The following is an 18,681-nucleotide window of genomic DNA, read 5'->3' as shown; positions in this document are numbered from 1 at the left end:
TGCTTAGTGATTGAGCATCAGCCTATGAACCAGGAAGTCACTGGTTGGATTCCTGGTCAGGGCACATGCCCCATTGTGAGCACAGTCCCCAGTGGAATGCCATGGGAGTGATGGTTTCTCTTTGCCATTGGTATGAGAAAAGTGAGGGGGTGTGCAGGAGGCAGCCAATCAATGACTCTTATCATTGATGTTTCTATCTCTCTCTCCCTTCCTCTCTGAAATAATAAAAAAAAATCTAAAAATAAAAATAATAAATGAAAAGGGCATTCCTGTAATAAACAGTAAAAAAGATTATTGCATCTACAGTATTTTATCAGTGTCCAATTTATCACATGTGATAATAGTATGTCCTTGCGTAGGAGAATATATGGGTCCTCAGGAGATGCTGAGTAAGAAGCTGCAGTAGCCAGTGGTTTAGCAAAATGTGTGCCTGTGTGTGCAGCGTAAGAGAGAGAGGAAGGAAATGTGGCAAAATGTTCACAATTGTGAGCCTTCGGGGAAGCTATTCATTACATTATTCCTGCAACCTTTCTTTAGGTCTGAAGCTTCTCAAACCTATTGATTCCACTGATTCACACAACATAGATGTATTTCAGAAGCATTATGCTTAGCTTATCAAAGAAGTTTATAGTACAGGCACAAAAGACCACATACTATACCCTGAGTGGCCAGATTATTATGATCTCTGAATGCAAAATAATCTGGCCACTCAGTGTATATCCTATATAATAAAAGGCTAATATGCAAATTGTCCCCTCAACCAGGAGTTCGACCAGCAGGCAGGCTGGCCAACTGCCCATGTCCCCTCCTCCTGGCCAGGCTGGCCGGACCCCACCCATGCATGAATTCATGCACTGGGCCTCATACACACACACACACACACACACACACACACTGAGTGGCCAGATTATTATGCTTTCAGAGATCATAATAATCTGGCCAATCAGTGTATATGATTCTATTTAGAGAGCATTCTGGGAAAGACAAAACAATAGTGACAGAAAGCAGATCAGTGATCACCAGAGGCTGGGGTGGGAGAGCGATTGACTGCAGAGGGTGATGAGGAACTTTTGTGGTGACGAAAGTGCTCTGCTTCTCTTTGAGGAAGACGCAGTGGCCACTACAGCGAGCTCCGTTCGTCCCGCCCACTCCTGTTCCTGACTCACCGCTGTTTGCTCTCACAGAACAAGTGGGCCAGGAAGCTGCACCACAGCCATGGCTTTTAAAGAGACTGGAAAGACACCCATGGAACCAGAGGTGGTGATTCACCGAGTTAGAATTACTCTAACCAGCCACAGTGTTAAATCTTTGACTTGATCAGAGGCGAAAAGGAAAAGAATCTCAAACTCTAAGGACCAGTTCGGATGTCTACCAAGACTCTGGGAATCACTACAAGAAAAACTCCTTGTGGGGAAGGTTCTAACACTTGGGATCGTTTTCAGAGGAGGATCCACAAGTGGGTCATTGACTTACACAGTCCCTCTGAGATTGTTATCACGTTAGTTCCACCAGCATAGAGCCAGGAGTCAAGGTTAAAGTCACCATTGCAGATGTTCAAATCAACCTTTTAAATAAATTGACTATCAGCTGTTTTTTTAAAAAATATATATTTTTATTGATTTCAGAGAGGAAGGGAGAGGGAGAGATAGAAACATCAATGATGAGAGAGCATCACCGATCGGCTGCCTCCTCCCTACTGAGGATCAAGCCCACAACCTGGGCATGTGCCCTTGACCAGAATTGAACCCGGGACCCTTTAGTCTGCAGGCCGACGCTCTATCCCCTGAACCAAACCGGCAGGGCTATCAGCTGTGTTGTTTTTTAAAAATGTGTTCCATATCATGATTGTGGCAGTTAGTTACTGCATATACTTCTCAAAAGCTCATCAAATGAAACACTTAAAATTGCTTAACTTTATTATATAAAAATTATTCCTTGGAGTAGGTTGAATGTGTCTCCAAAAAATACAAGTCCCAGTCCTAACCTCCAGTCCCCGAGAATGTGACGTTATTTAAAAAGAGGGTCTTTGCCTTGGTGTCATCCCCTGCACTGAAAGGTCGCCAGTTTGACTCAGGGTCAGGGCACATGCCGGGGTTGCAAGCTCGATCCCCAGTAGGGGCATGTAAGAGGCAGCTGATTGAAGTCTCACTCTCATATTGATGTTTCTCTTTCTCCCTTCCCATTCCTCTCTCTAAAAAGAAAAAAAAAAAAATCAATAAAAAATACTTAAAAAAAAAAAAGGGGGGGTCTTTGCAGATGTAAGTTAAGTCTCCAGATGACATCATCCTGGATTTAGGATGGGCCCTAAATCTAATCACTGTGCCCTTATGAGAGAAAGTAGGGAGCCATACAAGACCCAGGGACACAGAGAAGACCAAGGGGGAGTGAAAATGGAGGCAGAGATTGTAGTGATGTGTCTTCAAGCCAAGAAATGTCAGGGGTTGCTGGCAGTACCAGAAACTGGGAGAGAGGCATAGAATAGATTTCATCTTAGGAGCATCGATAAGGAACCACCCTGCCCACACCTTAATTTTGGTTTGGCCTCCGGAACTAAGAGACAGAAAATTTTTGTTGTTTAGTAATTTGTTACAGCAGCTCTAGAAAACAAATACCTACCTTAATGAAGCTGATTTTTTTTTTTAAGTTGGGGAAAAAAACAACAAACCACACTCAGAAACATCAGGTTAAATGCATAAGGAGCCAGGTAAGGGTCTACCATGTAGGCACAGGCCAACCACTTCACCTCCCTGAGCTGGTTTCCTGTTTGAAGGGTATGAACACATCAAAGTGTTATAAGGATAAAACACATCCTAATGTGTGTGGTGAGTCACCTTTGTGGCTAGGCAGAGGATCACTAGCATGGCCTACGTGCTTGTACTTCAACCTCATTTAATCCTCACAGCTCTACGAGCTGGAAGTTGTCACACCCATTTTACAGATGGTGAAACTGAGGGTTGCAGAGGTTAATCAGCTGAATGACACAGGCATGCACAGCTGAGAAGTGGCCAAACTGGGATCTGGACTGAGGTTATTGGCTCATTTTTGGTTTATGGGTTGACACCTGTTCTAGCTCCAAGGTGGACTGTGAATCTCTGGGGAGCCAGGCCTTGACCATTTCATCTCCAGATGAGCCCAGCCCCCTGCCGGACAGGAGGAGGACCCGGGGAAATGTGGGTGTGGGTGAGTATGGGTTGGGCCTGTGGTGACCTGGCATTTAGAGGGGGTTAGCCCTGCAAAGTCCACCGGGTTGTTACCACAGATGCCAGGGGAGTACAGGGCAGCTTTGCTAGGCAATAGAGCTCCCAGACCCTTTTGCAAAGAATTGGCTCTTCTACTCCATAGTGGCAGGAAACCTGTCCCAACCCCAGGGCCCAGGAGTTCCAGCCCCTGAAACACCCCTCCAAGGAGTCTGCACCCATTTTCCCACAAATCAGTAGTCCCAGCTCCCATCTTCTTATTTTTCTAGGATCCAGCCAGATAGATCTCTGTTCCTCATGACTCGGGCATCCTTACCCCCAGCCAGAGGGACATAGGACCCACTGGTACTGTCAGGCAAAGCTGGATAGGCACACCTCCACCCATCTTCACCTCCAACGGTGTCATGTTGGTAGCCTAGCCTGAAATCGGGGAGGGCGTATTTACACCACAGAATCTGGCAAATGCAACAAATCCAGGCTTCCTTCCCCTGCAGAGAGCCTGTTGTTAAATAGGTACTAGCACACCACTGCTCCCAGCCCTCCATTTGTCACTGCTCAGCAGGCCAGGAATCCCCGTTACAGAAACCCAGGGAGCCCTGGAAGTTTGAGGAGACGAGACAAGCCACCAGGCCACAGCTAGGACATCACCTACTTGCCCAGGCTGCATTGGGCTGGACCGTGGAACCCAGCCCTGGATCCTCTGGTCTCCATTCGAAGGCCTCTGTCCCTGACTAGAGAGCACCGCACCCAGCTCTATGCAGCTGGGAACTGAGAACACCAAGCCTGGAACCGCACAGGCAAGTCACTTTAGCTGTCCTCCCCTGCGGCACGGGAATCAGTGTAAAAGCACCCACCCTAAAGTCACACTTCTGCAGGGCACATTCAAGGTCTGTCCATGTGACCCCCAAGCAAGTCAGACCCTCCCTGAGCCTCAACATCCTTATCAATAAGATGGACATAATAGTAGTTCCTGTTTCATTAGGATGTCATAAAAGTAAATAAGTTGTGCATTTGTGCCTATAAAAGAGCTGTCTTAGCAGAGTGCTTAATATGTGTTAGATTTGTTATTATAATTGTTAATAATTTCCCATCTCAAACCACAATGAGATATCGACTCACACTTGTCAGAATGGCTATCATCAATAAATCAGAGAGCCCTGGCAGGTGTGGCTCAGTTGGTTGAGCATTGTCCCAGGAGGTCACTGATTCAATTCCCTGTCAGGGCACATGTCTGGGTTGCAGGATTGATTCTCAATGGGAGGTGTACAGGAGGCAACTGATTGATGTTTCTATCTCTCTTTCTCTCTCTTTTCTTCTCTCTCTAAATCAATAAAAACATACTTTTAATAATTTAAAAAAATATGCCCAGCATGTGGCTCAGTGGGTGAGTGTTAACCCATGCACCGAGAGGTCACAGGTTCAATTCCTGGTCAAGGCACATGTCGGGGTTTTGGACTTGATCCCTGGCAGGAGGTGTGCAGGAGGCAACCAGTCAATCAACATTAATGTTTCTCTCTCCCTTTCCCTTCCTCTCTCTCTAAAATCAATAAAAACATTTATTTAAGAAAATATTTTTATTGATTTCAGAGAAGGGAGGGGGAGGAAGAGAAAGAAACATTAATGATGAGAGAGAATCATTGATGGGCCACCTCCTGCATGCCCCACCCTGGGGGATCGAGCCTAAAACCCGGGCATATGCCCTGACTGGAAATCGAACCGTGACCTCCTGGCTCATAGATCAACACTCAACCACTGAGCCACACTGGCTTGGCAAAAAAAAATTTATGTTTTAAAAATAGTCATGGGGGCCCTTGCCAGTTTGGCTCAGTAGATAGAGCGTGTGGACTGAAGGGTCTTGGGTTCAATTCCAGTCAAGGGCATATACAAAGGTTGTGGGCTCAGTCCCCAGTAGGGGGCATGCAGGAGGCAGCCGATCAATGATTCTCTCTCATCATTGATGTTTCTATCTCTCTCTTTCTCCCTTCCTCTCTGAAATCAATCAATATATATTTGGTTGCCTCCCATATATATATCCATATATATATATGGGAGGCAACCAAATTTTTGGTGGCCTTGTTTAAAAATAATAAATAAATAAATAAATAAATAAATAAAATAATAAAATAAAAATAGTCATGGGGATGTAAATAAAGTATAGCATAGGGAGCATAGTCAATAATATTGTAACTACTATGAATGTTGCCAGGTGGGTAATAGAATTACTGGAGTGAACACTTTGTAAGGTATCTAAATCACTATGTTGTACATTTGAAACTAATATAATAGTGTATGTCAACTGTAATTGAAAAATAAAGAAAAAATATATAAACAAATGATTTTCTATCTCATAGGGCAGTTGTGAGGGGAAAGGAGCTGACATCGATGCTCAGCACAGAGTCTGCACACAGTAGGTGCTCAATTAATGGGCCCTTTTGTTTCTGACAGTAGCAAGATGGTCAGTGCCTCTGACCTGGGTTGAGGTGACTTTCCTTTAGCCCCGCCTGGCCATTCTGATCACCAGGGGGCGCCCCAGCCCCGCCCAGGGCACCGCCCCACACCTGTGCACCTGGCGCCGCCTCCGGAAGAAGGGATCGGACGGCAGGGATCTCGGCAGGATCCCGGCATCGTCGTCGGGTGAGAGCCTAGGGGGCGCTGAGGACAGGGGCCCTCCAAGCTTCAGGCTGGACAGAGCCGGGGCGGGTTGGTGTGGTTGGCTCGGGCTGGAGGCACCGGCTGGACCCCTGGGGCCAGGAAGCATAGGACGCAAGCTGGAAGGAAGGTGGTGGCTGGGCTTCCAACACCTGGGCTGGGGGTTCGAGGGACTATGGGCCCTGACGCCTGGGTGGAGGTACTAAATGGCAGCTCAGTTCGGGGATGGGAAGAAGGGACGCACTGGCATCTCCAGAGCAGGCCGGGCTGCCGGGGCCATGCCAGGGAGACCCTGGGTCCAGCCTGAGGGCAGCTGGGCTGGGACTGCTGGGATCCCTGGGCTTGGACGCCAGGTGAGGGGAGTAAAGGGAGGGACAGGTGTGTGTGTGTTGGGGGATACCCCAGGGAAGCCCCCTGTGTCCCCTACCTCTGGAGTCCCTGAACTGCTAGGCCCTGGGAGGTCCTAGGGGAGTGCCGCCAGGCTCCTGTCCCCAGCGGCAGGCTGGGGAGTAAACAGGAACCTGGATTGGCAGGGCAGCAGTGGCTGGCACAACCTGTTACCTCGCCCTGCCTGGGAAACTAGAGGGCTGGTGCCTACACTCCAGAGAGGACGGCTGAGCGTCTGGGCACCTGAGTCCTGAGGGGTGAGGAACAAAACACCTGACTCCTGAGAAAATAGGACAGGGCCAGGATACCTGGGAGGCCATCTGAGTGCCAAGGAGCTGGAAGAGGAGGGGCTGAATTGCTGGGGGCTGAGGGTCAGGACACCTCAGTTTCCAAGGCCCTGTATTCTTGGAGGGAAAAGGGTCTGGACTTGTCCCTGAGTCCTTAGGCCCTCAGAACCTGGGTTCTGGGAAGTTCCCCAGACGGTGAAGGGCTTGGAACCAGAATCCATCTGGGTTCTAGAAAGAGGGAGGCAGGGAGTGTCAACACTGGGACAAGTCTGGGGGCAGAGAATGTCTGCTAGCGGCGAAGGCACCCATTTATTTCCTGCTTCTCTCTGCCTCAGTTTATCCTGGGGACATTAACTGAGCTGAGTGGCCAAGACACGGATCATTAACCCTTCATGGTACAGGGAGGCCCTGGCCAAAAGACTGGGAGGGCCAGTGGACAGGTGAAGAATTAAGGGAGGGCCAGGTCTTGGTGGGGGGTGGGGGGCTGTCAAACCCCAGGCTGCAGAGTAGCGTGTCCTGCAGCTACCTGTCCCACAGACTTACCTGTCCCCCCAGACACTGCAGGCACCATGAACTCCCCAGAAGGGCCAAGCTTCCCGCTGGGGCTGCTCTCTGGCGGCGCCTCCCCAAGCTGTGACGAGGGCTTCTTCCCCTTCGTGCTGGAGCGGCGGGACTCATTCCTGGGAGGGGGCCCAGGGCCCCAGGAGCCCAAGGACCTGGCCCTGCAGCTGCAGCAGAAGGAGAAAGACTTGCTATTGGCTGCAGAACTCGGCAAGATGCTTCTGGAGCGCAATGAGGAGCTGCAGCAGCAGCTGGAGACGCTCAGCGCCCAGCACTCTGAGCGTGAGGAAGTGAGCTGGCAGCAGGGGTGGCAGGCAGGGGCCAGGGTGGGCAGATGGAGGGCAAGTGAGCAGGGGTGGAGAGCCAGACAGAGGGGTGCTTCTGGAATAATTTGGGCCTGGGCCCAGTCCTCCTGGCTGTGTTGTTTGAACATGGGCTCTGAGGACAAGTCAACACCTGGATTCAGACCCCCGGCCTGACTGTGTGACCCTGGGCAAGCTGCTGGCCCTCTCTGAATCTTGGGTCCACCTCCTCATTAGTATAGTGCAACCCCAGCCAAGTTACTGGGAACCCCCTCCCTGCCTGGCTTTGAGCTAAGCACTTTCCATGCATCATCTCAATTCTCGCTCAACCTTTGAGGTAGGAACAACTCCTTCCTCTGCCCAGCGTCTGTTGTCAGCCACACTGTCACCTAGGGTCACATCTGGCCCCTAAACACCCTGGGCACCCCCAACTCCAGGACCCATGTCATCAGCCCCAACTGCTGCCCTGAGCCCAACCTGAGTAGCTTACCTCCCTGCACCTCTCCAACAGACCACATAATGGGCATCTCCACAGAAGTGGCATTCTTCATTATGACCCATCACCCACTGTCCCCACCCAGCTTCCCACCTCAGGACCAGACCCTGAGCATCTCCATGACCTCCTCTACCACGCCTGCAAGCCCTATTGATTCTTCTTCTAAACAAAATCCTGAGGCGGCCCCCTTACCATTTCTGCAGTCTCCCATCTGGTCACATGTCTCTGCCCCAGACACTGCAGCCACCTCTTCACTGGTCCCCAGCTTCTACTCTTGCTCCCTGGAGCCCACTGCCTATGGGGCAGCCAGAGGGGTCTTCAAAAATTACAGATCAGATCATTCCAGCCCTTGCTCAGATTCTCCTAATGGTTCTTCGTCACATTTAGACTGAAATTGAAACTCCTCACCAGAGCCTAAAAGTGCCCGTGGGTGGCTTCCCCAACCTGAGCTCAGCTTACCACCCCTCCTACTGGGGGGGGGGGGGCGCTTTTTCAGTTCCTTGAGTTGCCCAAGTTGGTTCCCTCAGGGCCTTTGCACTTACTGTTCCTTGCATTTAGCCCTCTTCCTTCTTGCCCTGCAGGAGTCCATTCAAACATCACTTCCTACCTAGGGAGCCTCCACCCTACCCTGCTCTTCATTACTTTCCAGGTTTTCCTTACAGCCCTTACTGTCCCTCCAAAATAACCTAGTTCAAGCACTTGTCTATTTGCCTAAGACCTCTGGACTCAAGCTGTTTGAGGCAGGGAGCGTTGTGCTCTCGCTTACTGCTGACAGCCAGACCCCAGAACAGGAGGAGCTCAGGCAATATTGGATGGATGGATGGATAGATGGATGGATGGATGGATGGATGGATGGATGGATGGATGGATGGGACATGGTGATATTAAGGGACTTGCCTGACCACAAAGCAGCAGCAGAGCTGGGCACCAGCCAAGACAATTGGACCCCAATCCTGGGGGCTTAATCCTAGAGATGTGCTGCCCCCACAGTATTTGGTTAAAAACCTGGCTGCCTGGGTTGGGATTCCTGCTCCACTAATTCACTGTATGTCCTTGGCAAGGCATTGCCTCTGAGCCTGTTTTCTCATTTGTAAAATGAGGACATTAATGATTCTAACTCTAGTGGATTAAATGAAGTAGCACAGGTAAGCAAAGGGCCTGACAGGACTACTGCTAACAACTGTGGCAGCTATGGCTAGCATCACTTTCCCACTTTGATAATTAGAGAGTGGGGGCTGACTTGCCTGCCTCCCCAAGCTGGGTATCTGGGTGTGCCAGGCTTGCCCGCCCACTCGTTGGACAGGTTTGGGAGAGGGCGGACAGAGGCGTGGGGCCCAGGAGGGGCTGGCCAGGGTTAATTAGAGGGAGCTGGCTGGGAGGAGCTGGAGGAGAGGGGCTAAGCAGAGGCTGTGCAGAAGCTCAACCTCCAGAGCCCCTAGTTGTGTGAGACTATGGGTCGGGGCTTAAATTCTGCCAGACTCAGGCGCCAGAAACGGCGCCTGCGACATCGGGTCCAGAAGCCCAGGCAGCAGCCAGAGGTGAGTGGGCATCAGGGAGCCCCACCCCATGGCCGGGGTGGGGGTGGGGGTCAGCCCCTCCTGCTGGGCCTGGAAACTTCTCTCTACTGTGCCCCACCCTGCTCTCCTTTTCTCTGAATCTGCATTTTGCTCTCTGCCTGCTTCCTCCCTGTCTCAGACTCCCTCAAACTCTTTAGGTTGTTTCTCCATCTGGGACTCTCTGTGTCTGTTCATCTCATCTCTCCCTCTCTCTGACCTTCTATCCTGGCCCCACAGCGGCTGCAGCAGGAGAATCATGAGCTCCGCCGGGGCCTGGCAGCACGGGGAGCTGAGTGGGAGGCCAGGGCTGTGGAGCTGGAGGGGGATGTGGAGGCCCTGCGGGCCCAGCTTGGAGAACAACGCTCAGAGCAGCAGGACAGTGGACGAGAACGAGCCCAGGCCCTCAGTGAACTCAGTGAGCAGAACCTACGGCTCAGCCGGCAATTGGCCCAGGTGGGACAGCCCTAACCCATCCAGATTCCTGGGTCCCAGTTGGGGGGTGGGTGCCCTGGGATTGGTGTTGAGGCTTTGGCCACCTGAGGGCCCCACTGTTCCCCTCTCACCCCCAACCACCACCACCAGGCCTCCCAGACTGAGCAGGAGCTTCAGAAGGAACTAGATGGCCTTCGGGGGCAGTGCCAGGCCCAGGCCCTGGCCAGGGCAGAGCTGAGATCACAACTGGAAAGTCTGCAGGGGGAGGTGAGTGCCGGCTAGGGCTGGGGGCCTGTTGAGTCAGGAAAGCTGGGCTGGGGGCAATCTGGAGCTAGCCCAGAACCTCCCCTCCAGCTCTGAGGCCTTTCCCTAGAACCAGATGCTGCAGAGTCGCCGGCAGGACCTGGAGGCACAGATCCGAGGACTGCGTGAGGAGGTGGAGAAGGGCCAGGGCAGGCTACAGGCAACCCATGAGGAGCTGTTGCTACTGCGGCGAGAGAGGCGGGAACACAGCTTGGAGGTGACCAGTGGGGTTGGGGTGTGTGGGTGCATCCAGCTGGGGCCTTGGCCACTGTCTCAGGTCTTCCTGGGAGATGAGGCCAGAGCTGGGTCAATGGGAGCCCCAGCAGCTGGGCCACAAGAGCATAAGCATTAGCCCAAGGACAAGTGGGGGCCATGGAAGGGAATTAAGCAGGCGTGGTACACTCTTAGAAAGCCAGGGTGGTACACTGTTAGAATACATCAGAACTAAGCAGCTGGGAGGTCAGGAAGAGGTTGAGGCTAGAGGTCAGGCCAGAGATGATGGGGACATGGACCAGGTCTGAGGCAGTAGAGATGGAGAAAAGGGAATGAAAAGAGGCAGTGCTTCAGGGCCAAATTTTCTGGGTTCTTATCCCAGGATCTCTTCTTATATTGTGGAATATCCAGCCTGTTTCTCAATCTGTGGGCTGGGATAGTAATGGTATAGAGCTTTGTTGGGGGTGTGAGGCATTGAGCCCAGCACTGCTGGCTTAGAAGGAAGGCTCACTAAATGCTGGATGATAGCAGTTAGAAGATTGACCGGTCAAAGACAGGGCAGGGTTCGCTGAGAAGTTACCTTATGGGGTGTGGCTGGAGGGAAGGTGATGGAAAACTAAAACCCAGGCGCCTATCCGCACCCTGCTTTATAGGCGAGGAAATTGGTGTTGGCTAAGGGGAAGTGCATAACCCAAGGCCGCCTGGTGACCCAGGAGTGGGGGATCAGGCACCTATAGCTGGGGTGCCCAGACGCGTGGGGCTGCCTGGTCCTCCGCGGCACGCCAGCGCCCTCTATGGGCCTGCCGCGGAATGCCTTGCGGGTGCACCTGGCTGGACCGCCCACGCTTGTCTATCGGTGCGTACACAGTTGGAATGCGCGCGCTCCGAGGCCAGGGAGGCACTGAGTACCCTGCGGAGGCTGCAGCGGCAAGTTTCGGAGCTGGAGGAGGAGTCACGCCTGCAGGGCGCTGACACATCGGGGGCCTCGCTGCAGTCAGAGCTTGCCCATAGCCTGGAGAGCGACCAGAACCAGAGCGCAGATGGATACAGAGACGCCCCGGTGAGTTCGAAGCCCACCAGCCATCCAGGAGGGCTGCAGACTCCACCCCTCTTCCTTTTCCCACGAGGTTCAACACCTCACTGACTAATTCCTTTGCTGAACAGACCACTCTGTCCCCGGAGACCCAGGAGGCATTGAGTCAACAGCCTTCATCCCAGGAGGAGAGCTTGGAGCCTCCCATAAAGAGAGCATCCCTGAGCCCAAGAGAGATACTGGAGGAGAAAGAGATGGAAGTGGCCCAGCTGCAGGATGAGGTGGGGAGGGGGGACATAGTGCTGGATGTAGAGCCCTTCTCAATGTATTTCTCTTTTCCATCTATAATTGAGCCTTTTTCCACTAATGCCCCTCTACCTGGATAATCCTTCATCCCAACAAACTTGCAGTCATGCTCCAAGAGCCTGCCTGGCCCTGGCCGGTTTTGCTCAATGATTACAGCGTCGGCCTGTACACCTAAAGGTCGTGGGTTCGATTCCAGGTCAAAGGCATATACCTGGGTTGCAGGTTCGATCCCTGGCCCCTATCAGGATGCGTGTGGGAGGCAACCAATCAATGTATCTCGCTCACACTGAAGTTTCTCTCTCTCTCCCCCTCTCCCTCCCTCCTTAAAAAAGGGGGGGAGGGAATATACTCGGTGAGTATTAAAAAAAAAAGGTCAGCCTGTTGCCACCTGCTCCGGGATGACTTCCTGGACTGCATTGACCCCTTAGTCCCATCTCCCAATGTTTCTCCATGCACCCTTCCTGCAGATTTATACCATCCAAGTAGCCCCACACCAGCCTGGGGGCTCAGAAGATTCATTTCCAGCACAGGGCCACAGCTGCCTGGGGTGTTTGTGGAGCAGGCAAAGGGAGGATGGTGGGAGAGCTGAAGCCCAGGCTGCCAAGGAGAGCAAGGGCTTGGAAATCCAGAGGCCTACTTGCCTCTCTGCCTCCTTCCCTGCCTGCAGATCGAGCTTCAGCGGGCAGAGCTCCAGACCCTGCGGGAGGAGCTGCAAAGGCAGAAGGAGCTGCGGGAACAGGACCCCGAGGAGGCCCTAAGCTGCGCCCTCTCAGACAGGGAAAAGGCTGTGAACAAGTGAGCCTGCCTCTGCTACCACTCACTAGCTCCCCATTAGGGCTCAAGTCCCCAGGGCACTCTGGTCCTTCGAGGCCTCACTGGTGACGTGGGTTCCAATTTCCCCCACTCAGACCCAGGGGCCCTCCAACCTCCTTAGTTTCGGTGTTACGGGTCCCAGTTCCACCCAGGTCCAGGAGCCCCCACCCACCTGCTCGCCTTCTAACTAGCTCTCTGCCCCTGCCGCTGGCAGGACCCTGGAACTGTCCCTGGAGCTCAGCCGCGTCTCTCTGGAGCGGGACTCCCTCTCCCGGGAGCTGCTTCGCACCATCCGCCAGAAGGTGGCGCTGACGCAAGAGCTGGAGGCCTGGCAGGTAAAGGGCGGGGCCTGAGGGGCGGGGCTTTAGGGGGCGGGGCCCGTGCGCTGACGCGCTCCTTCCGCTCTGCTGACCTCCCGTATCAGGACGACATGCAAGTGGTGATTGGGCAGCAGCTGCGCTCCCAACGCCAGAAGGAGCTGAGCGCGGCTGGATCCGCTCCAAGTCGTCCAGTACCCCGCTTCTCACTGCGCGGGGGTCCTGGTTATGCCGGCGGCTTCTTCAGCAACCTCTTCCGAAGGACCTAAGGGCCGCCGAAGGGGCCTGCCCTGCCATCTCTGGCTCACTTTCCTCTTCTGGCCAATGGAGCAACAGGGCCCAGATTGTCTTCCAAAGGGGGCTGGTACCCTCCCAACTCAGGAAAGCTGGGCAGGGGCTCATTGGGAGCAGGCCCCAGCTTTGAGGGTAAGGGACTCCAGGTCGGTGGTGGGGGGCAGGTGGGACAGAGCTATCTATTTTTTGAATCTATATAGGTCTTTTCTAAGCACTAGGGCACTAGGCCCCCTGGCCCTGGCAAGCTCCGGGGAAAGGGTGGGGGTGGTTATTTATGTATCAGATCAGATAGTAATATATAATTCATTACACCGACTTAGTCTTCATTCTTGAAAAGAAAGCACAGGGAAGAAAAGCCTGAAATTTTATTTTGTAAAAAGAAAAAACAGTTCAGATCCCTGCTCGCGGAGGCCCCAGGGCCCTCTCCCTGTCTGAGACGGTGAGCTTAGGGCCTCTTCCAGGTCCTCCTGCTCCCGACCCTACCAGCTGCCGGAGGTCAGAAGGACAGGGAGAAGGCCCGATAGCCCAGATTGGTGAAAACATCCACCCGGCAACTGTTGCCTGCAGCTGTCAGAACCTGGAGGCAAGAGGGGGGTGACTGAGCTACCCACACGCCTGGCCTCCCAGGACCCCCACAGCTCCGTGCAGGACCCACCTTGCACTCAGGTGCTGCTGGCTGCTGGTTGAGACTGAGGCTGAGCAGCCCTGGGGAGGAACCAGGCACCTGGGCCTTAAGTTCCCCACTCAGTTGCCACTGGTTGACGCAGGGGCCCTGGCCAGCTGACAGAATCTGTGGAGAGCAGGGAGAGGATTTAGGGGTCAGGAACCAAGAGACAGGAACCAGGCAGGAGTCACAAAATCAAGGCAGCAAGCCTCACCAGGTCCTGGTAGAAGGTGACATGCTTCTGTGGTGCCCACATGGGGAAGATGGTGGTGGGTGTGGAGGATCGGAGGTGCCAGAGGGTGAGTGCTGGGCCTCCTCCACAAACCTGGGCAGAAAGGTGAGGGTCCCCAGCCACCATAAGCCACGGGCTCTCAGCTGGTAGGGCCCGGAGCTGCCACCCATCTTGCACTTTGCCTGGCTCACCATCCAGTCTGAGTCAGTTGCCAAACATCCGATCCAGCGCCCATTGTGGGGCCTGGAGCACTCCTGGGAAGGAGGGGAAGAGAGGAGGAGGTCAAGACACAGGAGATGCCCAGGGAGAAGGGAAAACAGGGTGTGTGGGGGGCATGCCCTCACCTCATGCTTGTAGACCTCAATTGTCTGGACCTCCTTGGCCATGCGAAGATCTGTGGGGGAAAACCATGAGAGGTACCCTACTCACACCAGCCTTCCTCATCACCACCTTCCTCTCCAACTAGTCACTCCCTTACCCCAAAGCCGCACAGTTCCATCCTCGCCACCAGACAGCACCTCAGGGTTCCGCTCCCTCAGGGCCAGGCAATGGATGTAGTCTGTGTGGCCCCGGAGGGCCCGCTGCAGGGAGAGGGGCAGTGTCAGAATGAGATCCAGAAAGAATGCCTCCCCCTACTGCCCAGCTCCAGGGCCCTCTCACCGTGAAGGTCCCCGTCTCTAGGTCCATCGTATGCAACTGGCAGTCTCCCCCTGCCAAGATGAGGGAATTCTCCTGCAGGGTGGAAGAAGGGGTGGGGTCAGCAATCAATGTCAAATAAGGACAGGGATCGGGGAAGTATTAGTTTGGGCCAGAAACAGGGTAGGGTAGAGCCCTAGTCACAAAGGGCTCAGACCTTGGGGACGAGAAGCAAAGCATTGATCTCAGGCACTTCCAGGCTGGTCCTGGAGGAGGGAAAGCAGGGTCAGCTCTGGTGAGGCAGCATCTGCACCCTCACGTGCCCTCTGCCCATGTGGCCCTGGCTTACCTGTATGGGGGCTGACGACACCATAGCTCCTTACAGCCCTTCATGGAGAGAAACACTGGGTGACCTCAAAGGTTCTCTCTGGGGCTGGGTGCCCGAGTGCCCCTGACCCTCAGCTCCACACTCCTTACCTTCTTGAGGATCTCTGCCCAAAGCCAGGCCTTCACCTCCCCGTCCCCAGCGCTGAACAGATGTCGATCAGTGGAGACCATGCTGTAGACAGGCCCATCATGGGCTAAATGGAAATGCAGAATCTGAATGACTCTATCCTGCTCTCCTCCTTCACCTTGGGGTCCCCTAAGTCAAACTCAACCCACCTTGGAAGGTCACTATGGGCTTCTTACTTTCCTCTTTGGCCTCAGAGCTCAAAGCAGCAGACAAGCTGCAGGAAAAGGGTAGAGAGTGTCTGAGTCAGAAGCACGGGGCATCAGTCCTAGGAAGGCCAAATACCAGAGCCAATGGGTGTTGGTGAGCAAGGCAAGGGTACCTGAAGATGGCTATCTGTCCATAATTGTTACCAGCCGCCAGGAACTTCCCGCAGGGTGAAAAACTCTGGGAGAAAATGGTCATGTGCAATCGCTGCAGGGCCTGAAACACTTCCATCTGTGGGGAGAGGATGGATGAAAGCTGTCTGGGAATTCCAATCCACAGACTCCTTCCTGGTTCCCCTACCTCCAGTTCAGCTACTGCCCATACTTCTCAGACCTCCACTGAGGCCCCCCTAAGCAGGCATCTGCCCATAAAGTCCCAGAGGTGGCTCCAAGAAGAGGGTGAGGAAGGAAGGGGAGAGTTGATTCGAGGTGCCTAGAAGGACCTTGAGCAAGCACCTAGCCAGGGGTGGGCAAACTTTTTGACTCAAGGGCCACAATGGGTTCTTAAACTGGACCGGAGGGCCGGAACAAAAGCATGGATGGAGTGTTTGTGTGAACTAATAAAAATTCAAAGTTAAGGAGTGGAGGGGAGAGCAAGAGAACGGATTCCGGCCCTCGGGCCGTAGTTTGCCCAAGGCTGACCTAGGCTCTCTTCCAAGTTTCCTTAACTGTTAAATGGAGCTCAGGGGAGATTCTGTCAAGATTGTATGAGCTACTGTATATAAAGAGCTTCACACTGGGCTGCCTCGTTGAAAGTGCACAAAATGTGGCTCTATTACCCCAATAAAGAATAACGTACTACTTTCTAAGCCCTACCCTCTACCTTTCATGTTAGGCCCACGAGGTATTTCTGGGTTACTCTTCTGCCCAGGGGTCAGAGTCCAAGTCCTACCCACAGCCCGCACAAAACAGGGTTCAGGACAATAGTGCAGTGAAGGCCTGGGGGAGGTGAGCAGGTGCAGAGTGGAGGAGGTCAATGGGGAGAAAAAGGGAACATCTGGAATACTTTCAATAATAAAGATAAATTTTTAAAATTTGCCCTGGCCGGTGTGTTCGGTGGTTAGAACGTCGGCCTGCGGACTAAAGGGTCCGGGGTTCAATTCCTGATCAAGGGCACGTACCTTGGTTACAGGTTCCATCCCCTGCCGGGTTGGGGCGCCTGCGGGAGGCAACCAATTGATGTGTCTCTCTCGCATGGATGTTTGTTTCTTCCCCGCCCCCCTTTCCCCCCTTCACTCTCTCTAAGGAATCTATGGGAAAAATATCCTCGGGTGAGGATTAACAACAACAAAATTGGGTTGTCTTGTTGAGTTCTAAGAGTCCTTTCTATATTCCTCATGAAAGTACTTTAAGTAAAATATTTTTTAAAAAAAGGAAAACAGGGTTCAGGGAAGAACTCCTTGCCCTCCCCTTCTGAACTGGGCATAGACTACAAAGCCCAGAAGGCACCGCGCACCATGCCCGCCTCACCTGACCCAGAGGCACCGTGGGCGGCACAGCTCGCTCCATCTCGAGAACTACAAATCCCAGGGTGCTCCGCGCGACACAGGCTCACGGGTCCGGACGTGTTCTGGAGCAGCTTACCTTCCCGGCGTCCCACTGGTCCAATACCGCCGGCAGGCTCGGCCGGAAGGCGTTCGCCACGTACCACCAGAGCCCCAGGAGCTGAGGTGAACGCCGCGAAGACCTCCCGGGCCCCCCGACACTAAAAGGCGCCCACCGCAGCCCCGCTACGCCGGATTGCCTCCCCCACCCCGACGAGCCGAGCAGATCCGCCTTCCAGCGGCGCGCCACCCGTCTTCCGCGCAGCGCAGAATCTCGCTGCTGCGCGCGCCTAAAGCCACACCTCTCGTGTGTGGCCACGCCCTCGGAGCTCCGCCTCTGTCGCCCGCTTCCCACCCTCTGCCCCCAGGACCCCGAACCCCAATGATTCTTCAGCAGCCCCTGGAGCGTGGCTCCCCGAGTCGGGCCCAGCGCGACTCGGGGGTGCCTCGAAGCCTAGACGCGAGGTGTGTATGGGGGCCCCTAGGTGGGCCTAGCCCAGGGGCGTAAGAGCTTTGGCTGGGGGCTCAGGGCTTGTCTGCAAGATGACACACAGTGGGGCAAATCAGCAGGTCTTGGGCATGAGCTGAGTCAGGTTTGGAGACTTCCAGAGAGTGGAGGTGACTTAGGCGTCAGCTGAGATATGGGCTGGGGGATTCCTGGCTGATGTTCCAGTCTCAGGCTGGCAGATCTTGGGAATGGGGCCAAGAGGGTGGGGTGCACCTAGCTCTCTTTTCTCCCTAGCTCCCCTCTCCGAGGAGCTGTGCCCATGAGCACCAAACGGCGCCTGAAGGAGGAGCAGTGAGTCTGGGGACAGGGAGGGACTCCCAGCAAGACCTCTGTCAACTCAGGTCCCCATCATCCTGCCTCCCCTCTGAATATCCCAGCCTACCTGCCTCCTGGTCTCTCCCCAGGGAGCCCCTGTGCAAACAGTTCCTGTCTGAGGAGAATATGGCCACCCACTTCTCTCAGCTCAGCCTACATAATGACCACCCTTACTGCACGCCCCCGCTGGCATTCTCCCCTGCTCTGCCCCAACTCAGGTAAGTACCATCCACTAGCTACTGACTGGGCCTTCTGGAGGATCACACCTCCTGGGAGCCAACCTCCAGGCCTTGCCTCATCCTGCTATTTTTAACTTCTAGCCAACCTCTGTTGTTGCTCCTCTTGGCTCCTTAGAAGGTAGAGGCAGCCCAGGAGCCCTGGGGGACCTGAACCTGGTAGGAGGAGGCTCTACCACGCCATCCTCTGCCCTAACTGTCATTTCCTCTTCCAGGAGCCCTTGCTCTGAACTGCTTCTCTGGCGCTACCCTGGAAACCTGATCCCTGAGGCTCTGAGGCTGCTGAGGCTGGGGGACACCCCTGCCTCCCACTACCCTGCAACCCCAGCTGGGGAAATAATGGAGCCCTGAGTGCTGGCAGACAGTGCTGCCCACGCCTTTGAGCATCAAGACCTTCCCCCAACAGAGAAAGACAGAGCCTGGGGTAGGAGGGATAGCAGCATGAAAAGGGAGGCATTCTCCCCCATCCCCCAGAAGAAATGAATAAAGATTGCTGAGCAGATGATGGCTTCAGTCTGGAACCTGGGGCCTTTGGGAAGAGAGGGCAAGACTGGGGCACAAGATGCTTCAATTTCTCCTCAAGATCTTCCCTGGAAAACGGTCATGGTCTGGCCAGGTCCTGGCAGGCTGGGCTCAGGCATTGAGAATGTGTGAGTCAGAGCCTCACCCCCGCCCCCGAGGCT

The 18,681-nt window shown here is 54.0% G+C and overlaps 3 protein-coding genes and 1 pseudogene across 8 annotated transcripts; 3 read left to right on the top strand and 1 right to left on the bottom strand.

Annotated features, from left to right (window-relative positions):
• The first annotated feature begins 1,215 nt into the window (after positions 1-1,215).
• On the top strand, positions 1,216-1,575 carry LOC308252682 (small ribosomal subunit protein uS10-like; annotated as a pseudogene). The gene has a single exon. The product of its transcript is annotated as a small ribosomal subunit protein uS10-like (transcript).
• A 4,202-nt stretch (positions 1,576-5,777) lies between these two features.
• On the top strand, positions 5,778-13,495 carry BICDL2 (BICD family like cargo adaptor 2). Of its 2 annotated transcripts, XM_080680365.1 has the most exons (10): positions 5,778-5,831; positions 7,076-7,371; positions 9,673-9,888; positions 10,018-10,134; positions 10,241-10,387; positions 11,252-11,443; positions 11,548-11,697; positions 12,390-12,517; positions 12,750-12,870; positions 12,960-13,495. In XM_080680365.1, exons 2-10 carry the CDS (start codon positions 7,090-7,092, stop codon positions 13,119-13,121), a joined length of 1,515 nt encoding a protein of 504 aa, XP_080536491.1. In that variant the 5' UTR covers positions 5,778-5,831; positions 7,076-7,089; the 3' UTR covers positions 13,122-13,495. The 2 variants fall into 2 exon arrangements, with proteins under 2 accessions (XP_080536491.1, XP_080536492.1); XM_080680366.1 differs by lacking the exons at positions 5,778-5,831; positions 7,076-7,371 and adding an exon at positions 9,297-9,417.
• A 1-nt stretch (position 13,496) lies between these two features.
• Positions 13,497-17,256, bottom strand: THOC6 (THO complex subunit 6). 3 transcript variants are annotated; one of them, XM_080680368.1, is made up of 13 exons: positions 16,866-17,252; positions 15,512-15,627; positions 15,342-15,406; positions 15,156-15,259; positions 15,028-15,065; positions 14,896-14,944; positions 14,703-14,774; positions 14,521-14,623; positions 14,387-14,436; positions 14,234-14,296; positions 14,025-14,135; positions 13,802-13,936; positions 13,497-13,723 (listed from the first exon to the last, which is right to left on the bottom strand). In XM_080680368.1, the coding sequence occupies exons 1-13, from the start codon at positions 16,902-16,904 to the stop codon at positions 13,643-13,645; spliced, it is 1,026 nt and encodes a 341-aa protein (XP_080536494.1). In that variant the 5' UTR covers positions 16,905-17,252; the 3' UTR covers positions 13,497-13,642. The 3 variants fall into 3 exon arrangements, with proteins under 3 accessions (XP_080536494.1, XP_080536495.1, XP_080536493.1); XM_080680369.1 differs by lacking the exon at positions 16,866-17,252 and adding an exon at positions 16,517-16,815; XM_080680367.1 differs by having other exon boundaries at positions 13,497-13,936; positions 16,866-17,256.
• Positions 16,938-18,503, top strand: HCFC1R1 (host cell factor C1 regulator 1). 2 transcript variants are annotated; one of them, XM_080680370.1, is made up of 4 exons: positions 16,941-17,404; positions 17,682-17,738; positions 17,852-17,980; positions 18,214-18,503. In XM_080680370.1, exons 1-4 carry the CDS (start codon positions 17,322-17,324, stop codon positions 18,347-18,349), a joined length of 405 nt encoding a protein of 134 aa, XP_080536496.1. In that variant the 5' UTR covers positions 16,941-17,321; the 3' UTR covers positions 18,350-18,503. The 2 variants fall into 2 exon arrangements, with proteins under 2 accessions (XP_080536497.1, XP_080536496.1); XM_080680371.1 differs by lacking the exon at positions 17,682-17,738 and having other exon boundaries at positions 16,938-17,404; positions 18,214-18,499.
• Positions 18,504-18,681: the final 178 nt, after the last annotated feature.

Source organism: Plecotus auritus, assembly GCF_963455305.1.
Source record: "Plecotus auritus genome assembly, chromosome: 7".
Lineage (NCBI taxonomy): Eukaryota > Metazoa > Chordata > Mammalia > Chiroptera > Vespertilionidae > Plecotus > Plecotus auritus.
The sequence above is the reverse complement of the archived record's forward strand: the minus strand, read 5'-3'. Positions and strand labels throughout refer to the sequence as shown.